Below are 19,521 nucleotides of genomic sequence, written 5' to 3' on the forward strand. Positions count from 1 at the left end.
ATTAGGATTAATGTTTCGTGGGAATTCTTCAATACAGTTGGTTGTAGACCATTTGATTAAAATAGTCCTGGATTTGTTTTTAGGTAAAGTTTCTCTCCACTTGCCCAACTTAAATACTCAGTCCTTCAAGAAAAAGGATTGGGAAGAGTGGCCAGAAGAGCCAGGATATTCATTTTAAAACTCAATCTTCACAGCCACTGAGCACATCTCCCTAATGCTTATTGGCTGCCAGGCCAACTAACCATTGGGACATCACATAGCTTGTAAATACAGTACTCTTCTGCAGGCATTTACTTACAATCAATAATTCAAAAACAAAAAACACTTGGCAGAGCTCTTCACACCTAAGCTGGGAAAATACTCACAAACTCTGCAATACACTTCCAAATGTAAACAAACAGCAAAGCTCCAAATAATACTGTTTGGAGAACTGCTTGCATCCAGCACAGATGATGTGAACAGAGTCCTAATGATGCCCCTCCTCTTTTAGAGATCCTGGTGCTAGGGGTATATCCTAAGGTACTTGTGTGTTTTACTTTCTCCCTTTCTGCTTCTATTGGATTAGTTTATGCTTCTTGTGGGGCTTATGTTACATCTACTACATTTGCAGTTGCTTTTCTTCTGTAATTAAAATTCTGCTTTCCTTGCCAGAAGAATACATCTAATTTTTTAAAGGACATTTTATGAAGATTAGCCTGAAAGATGGATGGTGGGGGAGGAAATGCCCTTCCTCTGGCAGCTTGCCTTCTGACTTGTGTGGCCAAATTGGGGAAAGGACAAGGGGAAAGATTCTGCACCACAAATGGAGGAGGTCATGATGAACAGAGGAAAGGAAGAATGGGTGATGGTCTGCAGGTAAAAAAGGGACAGTCAGTCAGAGTGAAAGAGTTGTCTTTTATCAGTTCTTCCATATGTACTGTACTTCCTTCTATACCCATTGCTGCCTAGCTATAAATATTGTTTTAGTGCAAAAACCCATATGCTGCTACAGCCATAAGCAATGAGAGGTGACGGGGTCAGTGACTAACTGGGCCAAGTGTGGTCATGCAAATGTTGCCCAGAAATAGATATTTCTCTAAAGATAAAAGCTTCCAGGAATCTAATACCAACTATGGAATATTCATACAATATAATTTTATGTATATATAATTCTCAGTACTTAAATATTTATCCCAACAGATTTTGCAAGATAGAGACTGGGAATATATCTCCTTTTTCTTCCTCTAAATTCAAATCAGTAAATATAGATAAAAAGTTTAAATTAAATATTGATATGAAAATACAGGGATTGTTTCCATTGCAGAGCTGAATAAGCTGTCAGACCAAAAGCTACATTTTGGGCTTTGAATAAAAATTGGCCACTCTTCAAAAACTGGAATGAGACAGAACAGATACTAAACAGTAGGACTCTACAAGGACAAGCTGACCTGCTTCAAAGCAGAACTCTTAGTTGGGAAAACTGCCCACTATGCCTTGGTCTTGGCTTAGTTCATTCTAACCAGTCTCTTATTCTTGAAACCCATAATCTACCCTTTCATAATCTAGCATGGGAAAAACATAAATAAATGGCTATAGCACTGCTTCTTATCAGGTTATGATGACATTTTTAGAGAGAATATTTTACATAGATAAACTATGCTCAAATGTCACAGAAACTATTGCAGAGCCTTACTGAATAAAGCTACATGCCTTTAATTTTTTTTAATGATAACTTTATTTTACTTCCGGTGGATAGCGTCGATGATGGCGGCTACTTTGTAGCCGTCCTCCTGGGTGAGCGTGAGAACCGTGGAGTATGGCAGACACCAGCTGTCCCGCGGCTTGAAATCTCCCTCCCGGGTGAAGGGAGGGGGAAGAGAACCACGCGAATAGAGGTAGAGCCTCTTAAACCCCCCAGGAACTTTTCTTTGGGGGGCGGAAAGAGAGCTCCCTTGGAGTTCGGGTTGCCTCTGCCTCCCAGCTGTCTTTGTTCCCTCGGGAACAAAGTGAAACGCCGCTACCATCTCCGCGCTTAAAGGGACCGGGTGAGTGATTTTTAAAGCGGACAGAGCTGGATAAAGGATTGGACTTATTGATTTTATTTGCTTTTTAGTTTAGGTCGATCTTTTTTTTTTCTTTGTTCTTTGTTTGTGTGGAGAGTGAAAGTAAAATGGCGATTTGAAAGTTTTTTTTTTTTCCGGAAAAAAGTGAGTTAAACGGAACGTTATGGACTATATAGTTTTTTTTATAGTTTTTATAGTTTTTTCTTAAACCTTTTTCTTTTTCTGAAGGTGGATTTGTGTTTTTGAAATATTCTTTAAACTCTCCTTTGCTTTTTATTTTTTGAGGATTTTTTTATTGCTTTTCTTTAAGAAGGAAGAAAGAAGAAGTAAGATTTTTTTTTAAAATGGCTTTAAAGAGGCAAGCAGCTTCTACAGTTCCTAAGGTGGCTTCTTCTCCTGCGATTCTACCTGTACAACAACCTAAAGCTACATCACCACCTTCTCCTCCTCTGTCAGCAATAACTGTACAAGATATGAAAGATATAATGGGAAATGCTGTATCTCAAATCAGATGGGAAATGAAGAATCTTTTAGAGCAGAATAATACTATTCTGAGGCAAGATATAGTAATGGCTATATCAGGACTTGCTTCTTGGTTGAGAAGCTAGATTCTAGAGTGGAAGAGGTCGCAGACAAGGTTGCTATTCTGGAAGATAGGTTTGAAGGCATGGAAAAAAAGATGGAAATTTCACAAGATGACATTGTTATGTCTCAGTACAGGGAAATGGAACACGCTTTAAGAATCAGAGGTCTGAAAGAGGACATGCATCAAGATCTGACAGAGATTGTGGTAAATGACCTTGCTGTTATTTTGAATAGAGAGAAAGAGGAGATATTCAGAGAAGTTGAAAAAATTTACAGAGTTAACTCTTGGGTCGCAAAACAGAAAAATTTACCAAGAGATGTGGTGATTTATTTTGCAAAGAGATCTCTGCGTAATGAAATCATACAAGCTTTCTATAATAAGAGGTTTCAGATTGCTGCTCAAGACGTCATTATTTTAAAGGAGATCCCATCTAAAATTCTAAGAAAAAGATTTTGCTTTTTTAGCTAACGAGCTGAAAAAAAGAATGATGCCATTCAGATGGGAGATTCCGATGGGTATTATGAGCCATGCGGGGACGCGTTATAGACTTAATACAGTTACTAAAGCAAAGGAGTTTTACAGCTCGGTCCTGGGAGCAGGCTCACCATCATCTATGATGCAGAAAGTTTTGGATGGCAAAGAGGTGGAACAGCAGTCTGAAGGATTAGGTGTGATGTTGGCTGGAGAGTTACAGGCGGAGTGGTCGCGACAAACAGAGATCAAAGAGCAAAGAATGATCCGTGCAGCGCATAGACGTAAGGAAAAGGAACAACAGAAGAAAGAAGTTAAAGAATCTCTTCAAGAAATTGTTTCGTTGCCGGTGGGAGGAGCAAGACCCAAGAGTTCTGTGGTACATTCTTCAATGGCAGATCTTCAAGCAGTCTTCTCCAGGCTTCTGGTCAAGGGAGATGGTAAAGCTCCTGACTTGGAATGCTAATGGCCTTAATTCCCCCCAGAAGAGAAAGAAAATCTTTCATTATTTAAAGCAACATAATAATGATATTATTTGTTTGCAGGAAACACATATTATATTTAAAGATCAAAAATATTCAGTTAATGCTCGCTTGGGATCTCATTTTGTATCTCCCGCTCCTGGGAAAAAAGGGGGTGTAGTCATTTATGTCAAGCAAAACCTATCAGCCTGTTTGGTAGAATCTGATCTTCAAGGGAGATATGTTATGATTGAAGTTGGCTTGTATCGTAAGAAAGTACTTACGATACAAGTACTAAGCTTCGGCCAGCAGTCAGCTGGCCGAAGCTTAGCGGTGGAAAAGCTGGACGGTGACATGACAGTTCCAGTCAAATTCATCTGAGCAGAGATTCTGGCTAGAAGGGATCCGGTGTGAGATCGTACTGGAGGATTTCACTTGAAACTTACTGACTTTAGTAGCCTACAAGAGGGGAGGAGGGATTTCCCTCACTCCTGGAAAAGCGGCGAAAAGGAAGGTTTGGCTAAAAAGGCTTGCCTGCTTACTTGCTACGTTGGCTGGATTTGTAGAGAAGAGAAAGGGGGCGTCCTCCTTCTTCCCTTACTCCAGAGACTGAAATTTAGCCCTGGAAGGCTAGCTACTCTAAGGCACAAGAGAGATCGTCTGGAAGGAAAAAAACGGAGGTAGACATTTTGGAATGAATAGACAAGTTTAATACCAGAGACAATATTAGAGTGACACCTGCTGGTTAAATCGAGAATTGCTGTAAGAGTGGGAAGGGAAAAACTACTAGGGAAAGAGACTGTGTAGCAAATTTGCCCTTTCCTTGTAATGTTAAGAACTTCTTGATTCTTAGTAACAACTTTGATACTCTGGAAAACATTTTAACAATTGTAAATAAGTGGGGAGGTTGGTTTGGAAAATTGAAAAAAATGTCTAGCACTCCAAATCTTACAAGGGCTGGAATAGGGAGAAAGCAGACACTTCAAACTACATTGCTGGAACCAGGTTCTGTTAGGCAAAGATCACTAGAAGAAATGGCTCAAAAAGATAGGGCAAACCCACTTAAAGACTTGCAACAAATGCTGCAATCAATGCAAGAGTTAATGTGTAAAAACCATGAAGATCTGAAAAAAGAAATAGGTGAAATAAGGAATGATACAGGTGAACTTAAAGATAAAATTAAATCTATGGATGGGAAATTTGAATCCTTCCACCACCAACTTATGAAAAATGAACAAAAACTAGTAGAAATGGAGGAAAGGATTGATAAAGAAGAGCAGAGAGTGGATGAAATGAATGAAAGGCTAGTTCAAGCCAATAAAGAATTAGAAACCACAGTTATTTCTTTGGAACTTGAGAAGGCTGCACATTATCTACGGTTTCAAAATGTAGGAGAGATGAAAGGTGAAGATCTCCCAGTAATAATGTCAGATATTCTAGCAGGAGCGTTGGGGTCTACAAGAGAGGAGATGGCCAATGAGATAGATGAAACCTATAGAATACACACAAATTACGCAAGACGACACAATCTTCCCAGAGAAGTGCACATTAGGTTTATTAAGAAATCAGTTAGGGATGAAATTCTTTTCAGATTCAGAGATGATACACTGGAATATCGAGGTAAACAGCTGATTGTACTTAAACAAGTGCCCAAAAGAGTGAGAGACCTGCGAAGGCCTTACCAATACATAACTTCCAAACTGATAAGGAAAAATATCAATTTTAGATGGCTAACTCCGGAAGGAATTCTGGTAACATGGCAGGAGAAAAAGTTTCGCCTAGACTCAATAGAAAAAGCAGAGGAATTCTACAGGGAAAACTTTGGTAGTAAGGAAGATTTAGTTGAAAGAGAAGCAAGAGAGGAAGGAGAGACACTGGTGCAAGCCATTGAAGCTAGAGGTAAAAGAGTTGAGCTTCGAGAGGACACTGATGAAGGGAAAAATGAAGAAAAGCAGGAGGAGAGTAGGTTTAAGGAAATTAAAGAGGCTAGACCGATAAGATCAACAGTGGAAAGAGGGAAGGATTTACAAACTCAAGAGTCTAGACCAGCAATAGTAACTAGATCTAAACATAGATAAGGAGGGGAAGAAATGTGTTGAATCTATATCTATCAACGTTAATGGCCTCAACTCTCCAACAAAAAGGAAGAAGTTTTTCAATAGGCTCAATAAGATGAATTTAGATATAATAATGTTACAAGAAGTCCACATTAAAAAACAACATCAATACTTATTAAATTGTCCCAAATTGGGGAATATGTTCGCAGCACTTTCGCAATATAAGAAAGGAGGTGTGGTAGTATATATTAAACAAGAAATTGTGGCTAAGCAAATTTATAAGGACGAAGATGGCAGAATTCTAATTGTGGAAGTAATTTTGAATAAAACCAAAATTCTTTTGGTTGGAATTTATGCCCCGAATGAGGGGCAAAAACATTTCTATAAAAAACTCTACAACATTATTAGCCAATTGGAACATGATAGCATTTGTATAATGGGTGACTATAATGCAATTGTGGATAATAATCTAGATTATAAATGTGGAAAGAATAGAAAAAGAATTAGAGGAACAATATCTGATATTTTCTTTAAAATGGTAGATGAGTTTAATATACAGGATATTTGGAGAGAAAGGAATCCTGGGAAAAAACAGTTTACTTTTTATTCTGGACGTCATCAATCTTGGTCCAGAATTGATATGGTGTGGATGTCAGCTGACTTAAATTTAGAAGTAGAGGAGATTATGATTGATACAAATACCTGGGCTGATCACAATCCGATTAGAATTAAATGGAAGGGGCAAAAAAACACGAGGAGATGGACTCTAAAAAGGGCAATCTTAAATCATAAAGAATTCAAATCAAAATTAGAAGAACAATTGGATCTGTTTTTTAAGTCAAACAAAAAGGAGGATACAAACTGCCAAAATTTATGGGATACAACCAAAGCCTACATGAGAGGCGTTGTAATTTCTTATATGGCTAGGCAACACAAAATCAAAACACAACGCCAAAGACAACTGGAAGAAGAACTACGTAAAGTTGAGGATAACCTGCAAAATGAACCACAAAGATGTGATTTGAAACAACAGATTGATTTAATTAAACATAAGATGGATATTATTACGAAGGAAGATCTAGGACAGCAGATAAAACGTACTAAACAAAATTTCTTTGAAAATGCTAATAAACCAGGGAGATGGTTGGCTTATAAAATCAAAAAACACAATAATAAGCAGAGAGTTACCAACCTTTATAACGCCAAAGGTGATATGGTGTGCCAGAACGAAGGAAAAAAGCTAGTGGCATATGAGTTTTACAAGAATTTATATAAGGACGACGAAAAGAGAAATAACCATGACATAGTACAGTATTTACAACTAGTCGATTTACCCAAGGTGCCAGAAGAATTTAAAACTCTCCTAAATAAAGAGATAACACATTTAGAGCTCTCGGTTGCAATTAAGAAACAGAAAAATAATAAAACACCTGGACCAGATGGTATACCTGCAGAAATGTATAAAATTGCACAAGAATCTTTAAGCCCAATGCTGTTGGACTTATTTAACGAGGTTTTAACCCAAGCTAAAATACCAGCTTCATGGGAAGAAGCCTTCCTCACGTTGATTCCTAAAGAAAACACCAACCTGACACAAATTAAGAACTATAGACCCATTTCTCTTTTGAATTCAGATTACAAAATCTTCATGGCAATAATGGCACAAAGATTGGAAAGGTTCTTAGTGGATTTTATATATATTGATCAAAACGGCTTTCTATCTAAAAGATATATAAGAAACAATATTAGGACTGTTTTGGACATATTGGAATATTATGAAGTACATAATGAAAAGCAAATGTGTTTAATTTTTCTTGATGCCCAAAAAGCATTCGACAATGTAAAATGGGATTTTATGTTTAATCAATTATTGTATATGGACTTTGGGGAAAATTTCTTAAATATGTTTAAATCAGTTTACTCTAAGCAGGTGGCCAAAGTAATAATCAATGGAGAACTGACTGAGAGTTTCCAAATGCAAAAAGGCACAAGGCAAGGCTGCCCACTATCACCATTGTTATTTATATTATCTCTCGAGGTATTAACTAGAGCAATCCGGCAAGATGAACAGATCCAAGGTCTAGAAATCAAGAAAGAGACATTTAAAATACAAGCCTTTGCAGATGATTTAGTTTTTATTATTGAAGAACCACTACAATCAGGGATTAGGCTGATGGAAACATTGAATAGATACGGGGAAATAGCAGGTTTAAAAATAAATAAAGAAAAAACTAAAATGCTTGTCAAAAATATGACTAAAATACAGAAAAGTGAATTGGTTGATAGAATTGGTGTTCAAATTACAAATAAAATTAGACATTTAGGGATACAACTGACTGCCAAATGCGCTACGCTTAAAAGGGATAACTATGATAAGTTAATAGAACAGATTCAAAAAGACTTTGATATTTGGACTAACCTACAGCTCTCTCTTACGGGCAGAATCGCGGTGATTAAAATGAATGTGTTGCCAAAAATTTTATTTTTGTTCCAATGTATACCTATAAAATTAGACAAGAAATTTTTTCAAAATTTGAACAAAATGATGTGTAAATTCATCTGGCAAGGAAAAAGAGCAAGGATTAAATTAAAATTACTACAGGACTCAAAGGAAAGGGGGGGATTTGGTCTTCCAGACTTGGAGAAATATTACCAGGCCGCAGCATTAGTATGGGTAAGAGATTGGATATTACTAAAAAATAGGAGACTATTGTGTCTGGAGGGCCATGACCTACAAATAGGATGGCATGCCATATTATGGGATCATAAATATAAAGTACATAAATATTTTCGAAGTCACTATATTAGGCAAGCTCTTATTGATGTATGGACAAAAATTTGGCAACCAAATTATACCCAAGTACCTAGTTGGATCTCACCGTTAGAAATATATGTACACCCAAAATTTACTCAATTAGACAAGATCATAACATATAAAAATATTTTAGATGAAAGAGGGGAATTGAAATCCAGGAAAACCATCCACGATGAAGGGATAGAATTAGAATGGTGGGCATACCTGCAACTGCAGGCAAGATATCGGAAAGACAAAAAAGAGTTAGGTATTAAATTAGAACCAATAGAATTGGATAAAATAATTTTGGGGTCGGAGGATAAAATGATTAAAAAACTATACTATTATTTGCTAGATCAGGCAACGTACGAGGAACAAGTAAAAGTGACTATGTTGAATTGGAGTAAGGATTTTGGTCTTAATTTTGATCTGCATATATGGCAAGAACTATGGGCAAGAAACAAGAAGCTTACTTTGGCCACCTCTTACAAAGAGAACCTTTACAAAATGTTTTATAGATGGCATCTCCCACCCACAAGATTGTCTAAAATGTATACCAATGTCTCCCCTAAATGTTGGAAATGCAATTTGAAAAGTGGAACTTACTATCATATGTGGTGGGAATGCACGCGAGCTCGTGATTTTTGGAACAGGATTAAAATTTGGTTGGAAGAAATATTAGAGCAAGCGGTAGAACCAAAACCAGAACTCTTTCTATTAGGTTTAACTACGCAAAAACATGACAAAGGCGTATTTTATTTAATGCTACACATTTTAACGGCCTCCAGGCTGGTTTTTGCTCAAAATTGGAGGAACAAGGAAACCCCAACGGAAGAAGAGATCCTGCATAAAATTTTAATATGTGCTGAGATGGACAGGCTTACAATGATTATGAAAGACAAAACGGAACACGAATACTTCGAAATCTGGGGCAAATTTTACCGCTGGTATGAATTAAGAACTGCTCGGACTTCAAACTAATGGTAGAACTAAAAGATATACATAACTGTACATATAATTGTATATATAATTGTATTGTATAAAAGATGAGGTTTATATAGAGGTTAAGAACAAAAAATTATAAAATTATAAAATTTTTGTACTATGATAGGAACTGATAGAAAAATTCACTCTGGAATGTCATGTTTGTCCATTGTTGTTTTAATTGTATTAATGAATAAAAATTTAAAAAAAAAAAAAAAAAAAAAAAAGAAAGTACTTATAGTGGGACTGTATGCACCAAATCAACAACGGAACAATTTATAGATTGTTACACCAGAAATTAACTTTGTTGGACTACATATCTGTTATATTAATGGGTGACTGGAATGGTGTGTTAGATACACAAAGAGATAAAAAAGGATCTTCCATTTCTTTTAAACAGGCTAAATTACCTAAAGCTTTTTTTGATTTGAAAGAGGACTGGGAGCTGCGAGATTACTGGCGTGAACACAATCAGGAGGAGAGAGACTTCACTTTCTTTTCAGATAGACACCAATCCTTCTCAAGAATTGACTTTTTCTTGATTACAACTGATTTATATTTTAGGGTAAAGAATGTTAAATTTTTTCCTAGGACATTGACGGATCATGGTCCAGTTTGGATGGAGTTGGTTGATGAAAAAGAGGAGAGGAGATCATGGAGGAGGAATGAAAACTTATTTAGACAAGAAAAGAATGTTCAAAAATTAAAGGAACAGTTAAAGGATTATTTTGCTTTAAATATGCATAAGGGAACTTCAATGTCAATGGTATGGGATTCAGGTAAAGCCTTCATGCGAGGGATTTTGATACAAATGAATAATGCTTATAAACAAAAGCAGATTCAGAAACGTAAGGAATTGGAAGATGAGATTAAATTAAAAGAAAAAACTTTGATTTTAAATCCTACAGATGAAAAAGTTAAAGAATCTATAAAATTGCTTAAATCACAATTCAATATGTTGATGGCTGATCAAACTGCAACTAACTTATTGTATATGAAACAAAATACATTTTGTAATGCTAATAAACCAGGGAGATGGTTGGCTTACCAATTGAGAAAGAAACAGAGACAGAGAATTATAGATAAAATAAATTATAATGGCAAATTGGTATATCAGAAGGAGTTGATTAAGAAATCTTTTTTAGATTATTATCAAAAATTATATAAGAGTACTAAAGTACAGGTTTTAGATATAGATAATTATTTAAATGAAGCAAACTTCCCTAAATTAACAGAAGATCAGAAACAAGAAATCAATGGCTCGATTACTAGTGAGGAAATTGAGACAGTGATTAAAGAATTAAAATTAGGTAAAGCACCGGGTACGGATGGCTTGACATCTATTTATTATAAAACTTTGGTACAAGAGATGATTCAACCTTTAAGCGAGCTTTTTAATAATATATTACAGGGTTTAGAGACTCCCCCGTCATGGGGTAGAGCCTTTATATCTTTAATCCCAAAAGAAGATCAAGACTTTACTTTACCAAAGAATTATAGACCTATATCTCTCCTAAATGTAGATTACAAGATTTTTGCAAAAATCTTAGCTAATAGGCTTATGAGGGTTTTGCATCAGGTTATACATGAGGATCAAACAGGTTTTATAACTGGAAGGTACATGAAGAATAATGTCAGACAAATTATTAATTTATTAGAATATTTAGACAAAAATAATCAAGTTTATGCAGGATTGATATTTTTAGATGCTGAAAAAGCTTTTGACCAATTGAATTGGCAATTTATGTTAAGACTAATTGAGAAAATGAATTTTGGAGAAAAAATTTTACAAGCTCTTGGTGTTATTTATCAAAAACAAACGGCACAACTTATAGTTAATGGGAGTTTGTCAGAGGTTTTTACAATAGAAAAAGGGACTAGACAGGGATGTCCATTGTCACCACTGCTGTTTGTTCTAACTTTGGAAATATTGTTGATTAAAATTCGAGAATCACAACAAATAAAAGGAATAGAAGTCAATAAAAAAGAATATAAATTAAGAGCCTTTGCAGATGACTTGGTGGTTACCTTATCTCAACCTACTTATTCTGTAGTAGAGTTATTACAATTGATATATCAATATGGACAGGTTTCGGGTTTCAAAATTAATAACAATAAGACTAAAATATTACCCAAAAATATGACCAATCTGGATAAGCAGACTTTGGTTAATTTGACAGATTTTGAGGTGGTTGATAAGGTAAAATACTTGGGGGTTACTTTATCTGTCTCTAATGTAAAATTGTATAAAAATAATTATGAAAGGTTGTGGGTCAGGATACAAAGAGATTTGAAAAATTGGGAGAAGTTGCAATTATCTCTTTTGGGAAGAATTGCAGCGATTAAAATGAATGTTCTGCCAAAGTTCCTTTTCTTATTTCAAATGATACCCATCTTAAAGAATGAGGTTAATTTAAATGAATGGCAGAAAGGTATTAATAAATTTATCTGGGCAGGGAAAAAACCAAGAGTAAAGCTTAAAATTATACAAGACATTCGTAAGAGAGGTGGACTCAAGGTACCGAACTTGAAATTGTATTATGATGCTGTGGTTTTAACATTAATTAGTGATTGGGTTAATTTAACAAATGCAGAAATACTCCTCTTGGAGGGTTGGGATTTACTTTTTGGATGGCATGCCTACCTAATTTTTAATAAAAAAGTTGATAGGGTTTTTAAATCTCATATTATAAGGATTTCTTTACTTCGGGTTTGGAGGAAATATCATAGAAGTGATTCTAAAATTCCATTATGGGCTATACCTTGGCATGCCATAGAGGGGATAAGGAGAGGAGTCAAGATGGATAGTGTTTCTTACGCACAATTACTTAGATGGGACGGTAAAAATTGGCAGTTAAAATCTTTGGAAGATTTAGCACAAGAAAATATTATGTACTCATGGTTTCAGTATAGACAAATAGTGGATAGATGGAAGATAGATTGTAATGTGGGTTTGCTTAGAGAAGATGAAATTTTTTTTAAACAAGTAAAAGATCAAAGACGAACTCACATTAAGAGAATTTATGGGGTACTAGTAGAATTGGATTCAGAAGCAGAATTAATTAAAGAACGTATGATTAAATGGGCACAAAATTTTGGTGAACCAGTTCTACTAGAAACTTGGGAAATTATCTGGGTGAGGAATGTCAAATTTACACAAGCCCAGAACTTAAGGGAGAATTTTTATAAAATGTTTTACAGATGGCACCTTGATCCACAAAAAATGTCTCATATGTATCCTGACTTATAGCCCAAATGTTGGAGATGTGGATGTTTGGATGCTACTTACTATCATATCTGGTGGTCATGTAAAAATATAAAAGCCTTTTGGATTAAGATATGGTGGAATATTCAAAGAATTTTTAGAAGGAGGGTAAAATTTACCCCACAATTGTTCTTGTTAGGTATTGTTACTGATTGTGATACTAAGGAGATTACATTGATGTTAAATTTAATTACAGCCGCAAGGTTGTTAGTAGGGCAATGTTGGAAGAAGGAATCTTTGCCTACTTTGCAAGAGTGATTTTTTAAAGTTTCTTATTTGGCCGAAATGGCAAAGATTTCGGCTTTTTTGAAGGACCAATCGCAAGAGAAGTATTTTGCGGTATGGAAAAAATGGATAGATTTTATACAACATAAGTTGGATATAAAAAAATATTATTTAGTTTTTCAATAACTTATATATAAAACTTAATATTTTATAGATTGTATTCTTTTTTTCTTTTATTTTTTATTTTTATTTTATTTTCTTATATTTCTTTTCTTTTTTCCTTTCTTTTTTATTTATTTTTTTTTCTTTCTAAGTATTTTTTTTCTTAATATTTATGTTTTTTTACATGTATATTATTGTTAATCATTTTATAAGTTGTTTAAGTAATGTATTTAGATTTATTTATGGTTTATAATTTTTTTAAAGATTTTTTGAAGAACTTTCAATTAAGCCTATATTCAGCTCTGGGAAGATTGGGGGAGGGAATGGGAGGGTTGGGGAGGGTTGGGCAGGGTTGTTTTTGTAAAATTTTAAAAATTTTCAATAAAAAAAATGATCATAACTTTATTTTGAAAAACATTAATGAAACTTGCAGATCAAACAGAACTATCTGTGATAAATTACTAGAAGACAGTCTCAAATGATTTTGTCTAAAGCACTGCTGATTGACAAGGGCAAAGAGCATTAAAAAAGATATAGTTCTTAAGTTAGTAAACAGGATAGTTATGAAACTTATAACTTCTAAGGGGTAAGTTGAATAAACTTTCTAAAGTTTTTTTCAACTCTATTTCTCCCAAACATTGGTGGTACAAACCAATGGTGGCAAGGATTAGTTGTATTTTGCAAGCTAACCAGTCAGTCACTGGATTTTATAGTACCTTTCCTATAATACACGTAGTTCTTGACTTAAAACCATTAATTTAGCAACCCTTCTGAGTTACAAAAAGTGACTTATGATCATATTTACAACTATTGCAATGTCCCTACAGTCACATGTTCAAATGTGGGCCTTCAGTAACAGACATAGCAGTCACGTGATCACCATTTGCAATTGATTCTGATCAAATTAGCTTTATCCATAATTTTGTTGAAACAATTATTCTGATTAAAATATTAAAATGATCACATTTTTAAAACATTATTCATTTGCATTATTGCATCTTATTATATCATATATCTTTTATTTAAAATTTTTATATAATTGATGTAAAAATGGATGAATACAAATGTTTCACTAACTTTTTGGTTCTGGACAGCCAACATTTTGACAATTCCATCGCTTGATCTCTTCTAGCTGATATATAAATATACATAAGAACATAAAATGTGCATGACACAGAAGAATACAATCACTATTAAATATTGTTTATGTACACATAGGAGATGAGATGCTTTGAAAATAAGGACACCAGATTGTTCAATGAGAACAGTTGAGTGGTATGTGCTTCTACCATCCTATTTGCCCCAGTGGCCAACCAGATGGTTAGGAGAAGTCCATACATGAACAGAAGGCAATAACCATACAGGCACTCTTCAACTTACAACCACAATTGGGGCCAAAATTTTGATTGCTAAGCAATGCAGTCATTAAATAAATTGTCACATGACTGGATTAATTTTACAACCATTTTTAGTGTGGTGGTTAAGGAAATCATAAGATCATTAAGCGAATCCAACTTCCCAATTTACTTTGCTTGTGAGAAGCTGGCTGGGAAGATCGGAAATAACTGTACCATGTTCTTACAGCAATTGGACTGAGTATATTTAAAAAACAAATATTGAAGAAGCATGAGGCATTTCTCTTCTTGTGATTGAACAAACCCTTACCGTTTCTGACTGTTCCTGAAGTAGAGAAGAGGCTTTACAGCCAAGCTGTAATAACACAGCTTTAGAGGCATTCCGTTTCGCTATTTTCTTCTTGGGTCCTGTTCCAGTTGTAATTTCATGTCCCACTTTAACCTAGTAAAATGAATAAAAAAATAATATAACCACAAGGCAAATTATACCTGAGGAATTTTTATTCAAGTCTTCTTTCTCACCTTGTACATTAGGCAATTGCCAGTATATATTATTGATTAGGCTCAGACTGCAAAGACCAAAGTTCTCATTAAGTTACGGAGCTACAAAGCTAGTCACTTTGTCTTAGCCTAATCTAGTTATGATTGCAAGGAATATTTTCTATATATGATACCTACATTGTTAGAAAAAAGAGATAACATAACAATAACATGATAATGATATCGTTTTAATCATGGTTCAAAAAATAAATTATGATCAACCTCAAATCAGAAGGAAGGTAGGAAACTGATATAGGAAAGGAAGAGGGACAGATAGAAGAGGTGACAGCACATTATAGCGAAGTATGAAAGCAACTCTTGATATTTGTACAGGTGGATTCCCAAATTGCTATTATTAAGCTATGAAATCATAAAGCGTATCATGTGATTGCATCACTTTGTGAGGATAAGTCTCAGTTGCTGTTGTAATTTAGATATGGACTAAGTCTCTCAGTTTTTTGGAAAATAAAGTATTTTCTTGCAATATGTGAAATACAGTAACAAAAAAGTAAAATGTAATTAAAAAGTTAAAATGAATCATTTTTTAAAAAATAATCCTGATTAGCTCAAGGTTGGCTCAGTCTTCATTCATTCTGAGGTTGGTAAAATGAGGACCCACATTGTTGGGGACAATATGCTGACAATGTAAACCACTCAGAGAGTGTTGTAAAGGACTATGGAACAGTATATGTCAAAATGCTAAGTGCTATTTTTTTAAAAAATATTAAATGTCTTAAATTATAACCAAATGAACAGAATTATGAGCTGCCAGAGAATAATCCCCCCTGAATTCAGTAGGGCATACTTGCTAAAAGACATGTTTATGATTGCACTCTAAATAAAATAACATTTAAAATAAATAGTGAAGTGAAAATTCAATGCCTGATGCATGGACTGCTATTTCTCAGACTCGTAGAGCTGATTTAAGTATTATTATAACCTCTATCGAGGATTAAAGGTCTGACTACAAAGAAAGAGTTTTCTGAAATTAACTTTGGGAACAAAACTTCAACTAATGTCATCAGAGGTTTTCTTCTGTTTATCTAACAGCCAGCATAAGTAATTGGATCCATTTCATCACATCTAAGCTTGTTCTTTGTGTGACAGATAAAAATGAACATATTATCTCCAGATATTTTACTTCCACATTCAATTAAAACAAATGAAAGCAAGGTTTAAGTACTTTATACAAAAGTCATTTTGCTTTGATAAGTTTTTGAAGGCAGTAATAAATCTACCAAGACTTTGTTTCTGTCAGATATCATATGATTTTAGTGTGAATATTTTGAAAACAGTCTTGTATGTCTCAAGCCATAAAGTTTATTTATAATTACTCAAAGCAATCAAACTAAAAACAATAGTACCCAAAAACATTAAATCATGTTAATTCTTCTTGACTTTCATGGGAGCAATTAAAACCCATGCTTAATGCTCTGACTGAAATCAACAAGACGTGAAAGTATTCAACACTGATTGATTATAGCTATGTTAACTTGTTTTTCTTTAAATAATTAAAAGACTAGGACCTCTTACTGGGAAATGAAGTCTATCTCTTCCACCCCCTTACTGTGATCAAAATGGGAGCCTTCCCTTCACCCCAAAGGCTCTAGAATCCCTTCTGAAGATTTTGGGATTTTTTTGCTGTGTGCCACACAGAGTTGCCTTTGGTGAGATGGGCAGCTATATAAAAATGATTATTATAAATAATCAAATAATTATACATCAATTTAGAATATGATTCATGTTATATAAATAAGATAAAATTACTCAACCTGTATAAAAGTTTATGCTGTATGTTACTAAGCACTATCTAATGGTTAACCTTTAATTTTAGCCTATTTATTAAAACCTGCAAATCTCATTTCTAAGTAAATGCATCACAAAGTGGTTTTTTTGGTTTGGAAAATAATTATATATCTGGCTATTTATACAGATGAACATTTTAACCATTTTTAAGGTTTGTCTGGAAAAAAACAACCCAAGAACAGTGTTGAACAAACCAATAAATGAAGCCCATGTAGGAAATGTTAAAAATAACAAAGCAAGTAAGTCAAATACAACTAAATAAACAAATTAAATGTTTGGAACATGAATATAAACACAGAGCTGTTTTCAAAGTTGATTAATTATATGTGTCTGAGAAGAAACTGTTGACTTAGGAGTCAGCTGGAGCTTTGAAGGTTTCTCTGTGAATCCCCAGAGCTAGCTTCAAAATTCGTACTGATGGGGCTTCCTTTTCCCATTAGAGAAGTGTATAGATAAAAGTATACAAAGTTAATACTACAGCAGTTGTATTATTAGGAGAAAGAAGGCAAACAAAAGAATCTGTTATTAAATCCCAAGCAGAGTATTTGCAATGGAGAAAATTAAGATCTTCCTATTATTTGAAATGAAAAACAATGGACAGATTTTCTGCATGATGATCTGTCCTAACATGGTCTTACAGGTCTTCCAAGGGTATACTCATCATCACCATAATTGAGTCCAACCACCTTGCTATTGTCATTCTCTTACTCTCTTTCCTTCCACCTTTCCAAGTATTAAAAACCTTTTCCAGAGAGCTGGGTCTTTGCATACTGCGTTGGAAGTAGGATAATTTGAGCCTGGTCATTTGTGCCTCAGATAAGAATTCTGGGTAGATTTCTTGGATGATCCATACATATATGTTTGAAAAAAACAAGCAGGGCAAGTTTTAGATTTTTATATCCATATTTCTCAATGAGTCTCTGTGCTCTGCTATCTTAGGAATTCTTCTAAAATATGGTATATTGATGAATACACTGAGCGGGACAGGAAGCTAAGAATTTTTTTAAAATGGACTGTAGGAAAAGATAATAAAAAAGTTAAACTGTGAACAGCATTTAACAAGATGTTAGCTAAAATGTTAGAGATAAAGTGATTTAACTGAAATGAAAGGGAAGTACCCACATTCACAGTTTAGCAGTCACCATGACTGACTTAGCTATATATCAGAATATTACATAGTTTTAGAATTGCAAAATTCTAGAGAGTCATTCAGTTCCTACTGAATGGAGAGAAGTTTCTGATCTGAAAAGAGAAACTGCATAAGCCCATTCTGGGAGGAAAAAATCTTACAAATGCAATACACATCAAACTAACATTTCTATATAATTTCTGTGTCAACTTTCTTAATTCACAGGAACTTTTCTGCCTCACATCAAGATAATTAAGTTTTTTTTATTCTAAATTCTTCTCCATCATTTATATACAATATGCTTTAAATGGTACAAACAACAGCAAACCTACCATCCTGATTTACTTCGTCTGACTGCTTCAAACCTTGCAACAATTCTGTAAGATATGTTAATTTCACTGGATTATTTTTGCAGGAAAAAAGGAGAAGGGTCAGAGAGATTACCTTTCCTAATAGTACACAACTAGATAGGATCAAAAGTTAGGGCTGACACACATCACTCCTCCTCTAAACAATCTATATAAAGGATCCCTCATGATAAATTAAAAGTAAAAAAAATGATTAGTCATATAGCTAGTTATCAATACTAATAGTACAGAATTGTATGCTGGATATAATATGCAGAGAGAAAGTAAAACACATATTTGTAAAGTACTAGAGAAGAATCTACAGGTAACTCAAAATAAATAAAGTAAGACTGCAGCACTAATATAGAAATCAGATGTCAGCAGGGGTTTGTATATCAGTATAACAGATAAGATAAAGTTGTTGGATTTAAGCAACTCAGTTATCCAAAATGTTCATTTGGGTACATATTACATTATTAAATAATGAACGATTATAGAAAAAAAACATAGAGACAGACACATAGACACACACAAAAACCAAATAGAAAACAAAGACTTTAAGTAAAATGGATTATCTTAGCAGAGTACATTAATTAGAAAGTGATTTTTATATGATGAATATACATTAGATTCCAATCAAATTTATGGACAATCTATCAATTAAATTCCAATAAAAGTAAATAAGCTTTCACATTCCTTGGACTGATATTTTTTTGCTGCTCAGGTATTAATAAAGCTTGTAAAGTGAGTAACTATAATGAAAGAAATTTAATTGAGAAAGATGTTGCTTTGTATTGTGTTGCTGTTTATGTAAGGAAACATCACTTATGATTAAAGGGTTTTAACTGCTTCACTCCATTATTATTTTTTTTCCTGACTCCTAACTTATTTCAATAAAATAACATAAGAAGGGATTTGTACAAAACTGACTACTTAGCTGAGAGGCTAAGAATGGCTTTTATGATGAAGACCTAGTGGTAATGTTTCACAAACTATACAGAGAATGGCATATGGCTGACTTACACACCTGAGTTTGATCAGATTTAATGCAGATAACACTAAGTGTAGTCCTTTCCCCCATTTTCAAAAGGAATTTCAGATGAATACACAAATTAGGGCCAGCCCCTCAAAACTGAAGCTCATGAATTACAGAAGTGGCAATAAATCTACTACAACCAGAAATAAACACTCCATTTAGGAAACTTGACCTCACAGAAATTTAGAAAGAAGCTGCATTAAAGCACAGGAAAGCACACCAATATTCAGTAAAAGGGGGGAAAACCCACATCTTTGATAG

At 34.1% G+C, this 19,521-nt stretch overlaps 1 protein-coding gene across 8 annotated transcripts in view; it reads right to left on the reverse strand.

Moving 5' to 3' along the window:
• Positions 1-19,521, reverse strand: part of STAU2 (staufen double-stranded RNA binding protein 2) — a 181,317-nt gene that overhangs the window by 129,729 nt on the left and 32,067 nt on the right. For 7 of the 8 annotated variants that reach the window (XM_039332045.1, XM_039332047.1, XM_039332044.1 and 4 more), the window contains exons 3-4: positions 14,713-14,844; positions 14,125-14,179 (exon numbers count right to left, since the gene is read on the reverse strand). In XM_039332045.1, coding sequence (XP_039187979.1) covers positions 14,125-14,179; positions 14,713-14,844 — 187 coding nt within the window. The remainder of the gene's footprint in view (positions 1-14,124; positions 14,180-14,712; positions 14,845-19,521) is intronic. The other variant, XM_039332049.1, reaches the window with a different exon arrangement.

Source organism: Crotalus tigris, unplaced genomic scaffold, assembly GCF_016545835.1.
Source record: "Crotalus tigris isolate CLP2741 ecotype Arizona unplaced genomic scaffold, ASM1654583v1 scf7180000024445.887990, whole genome shotgun sequence".
In the NCBI taxonomy this organism is placed as follows: Eukaryota; Metazoa; Chordata; class Lepidosauria; order Squamata; family Viperidae; genus Crotalus; species Crotalus tigris.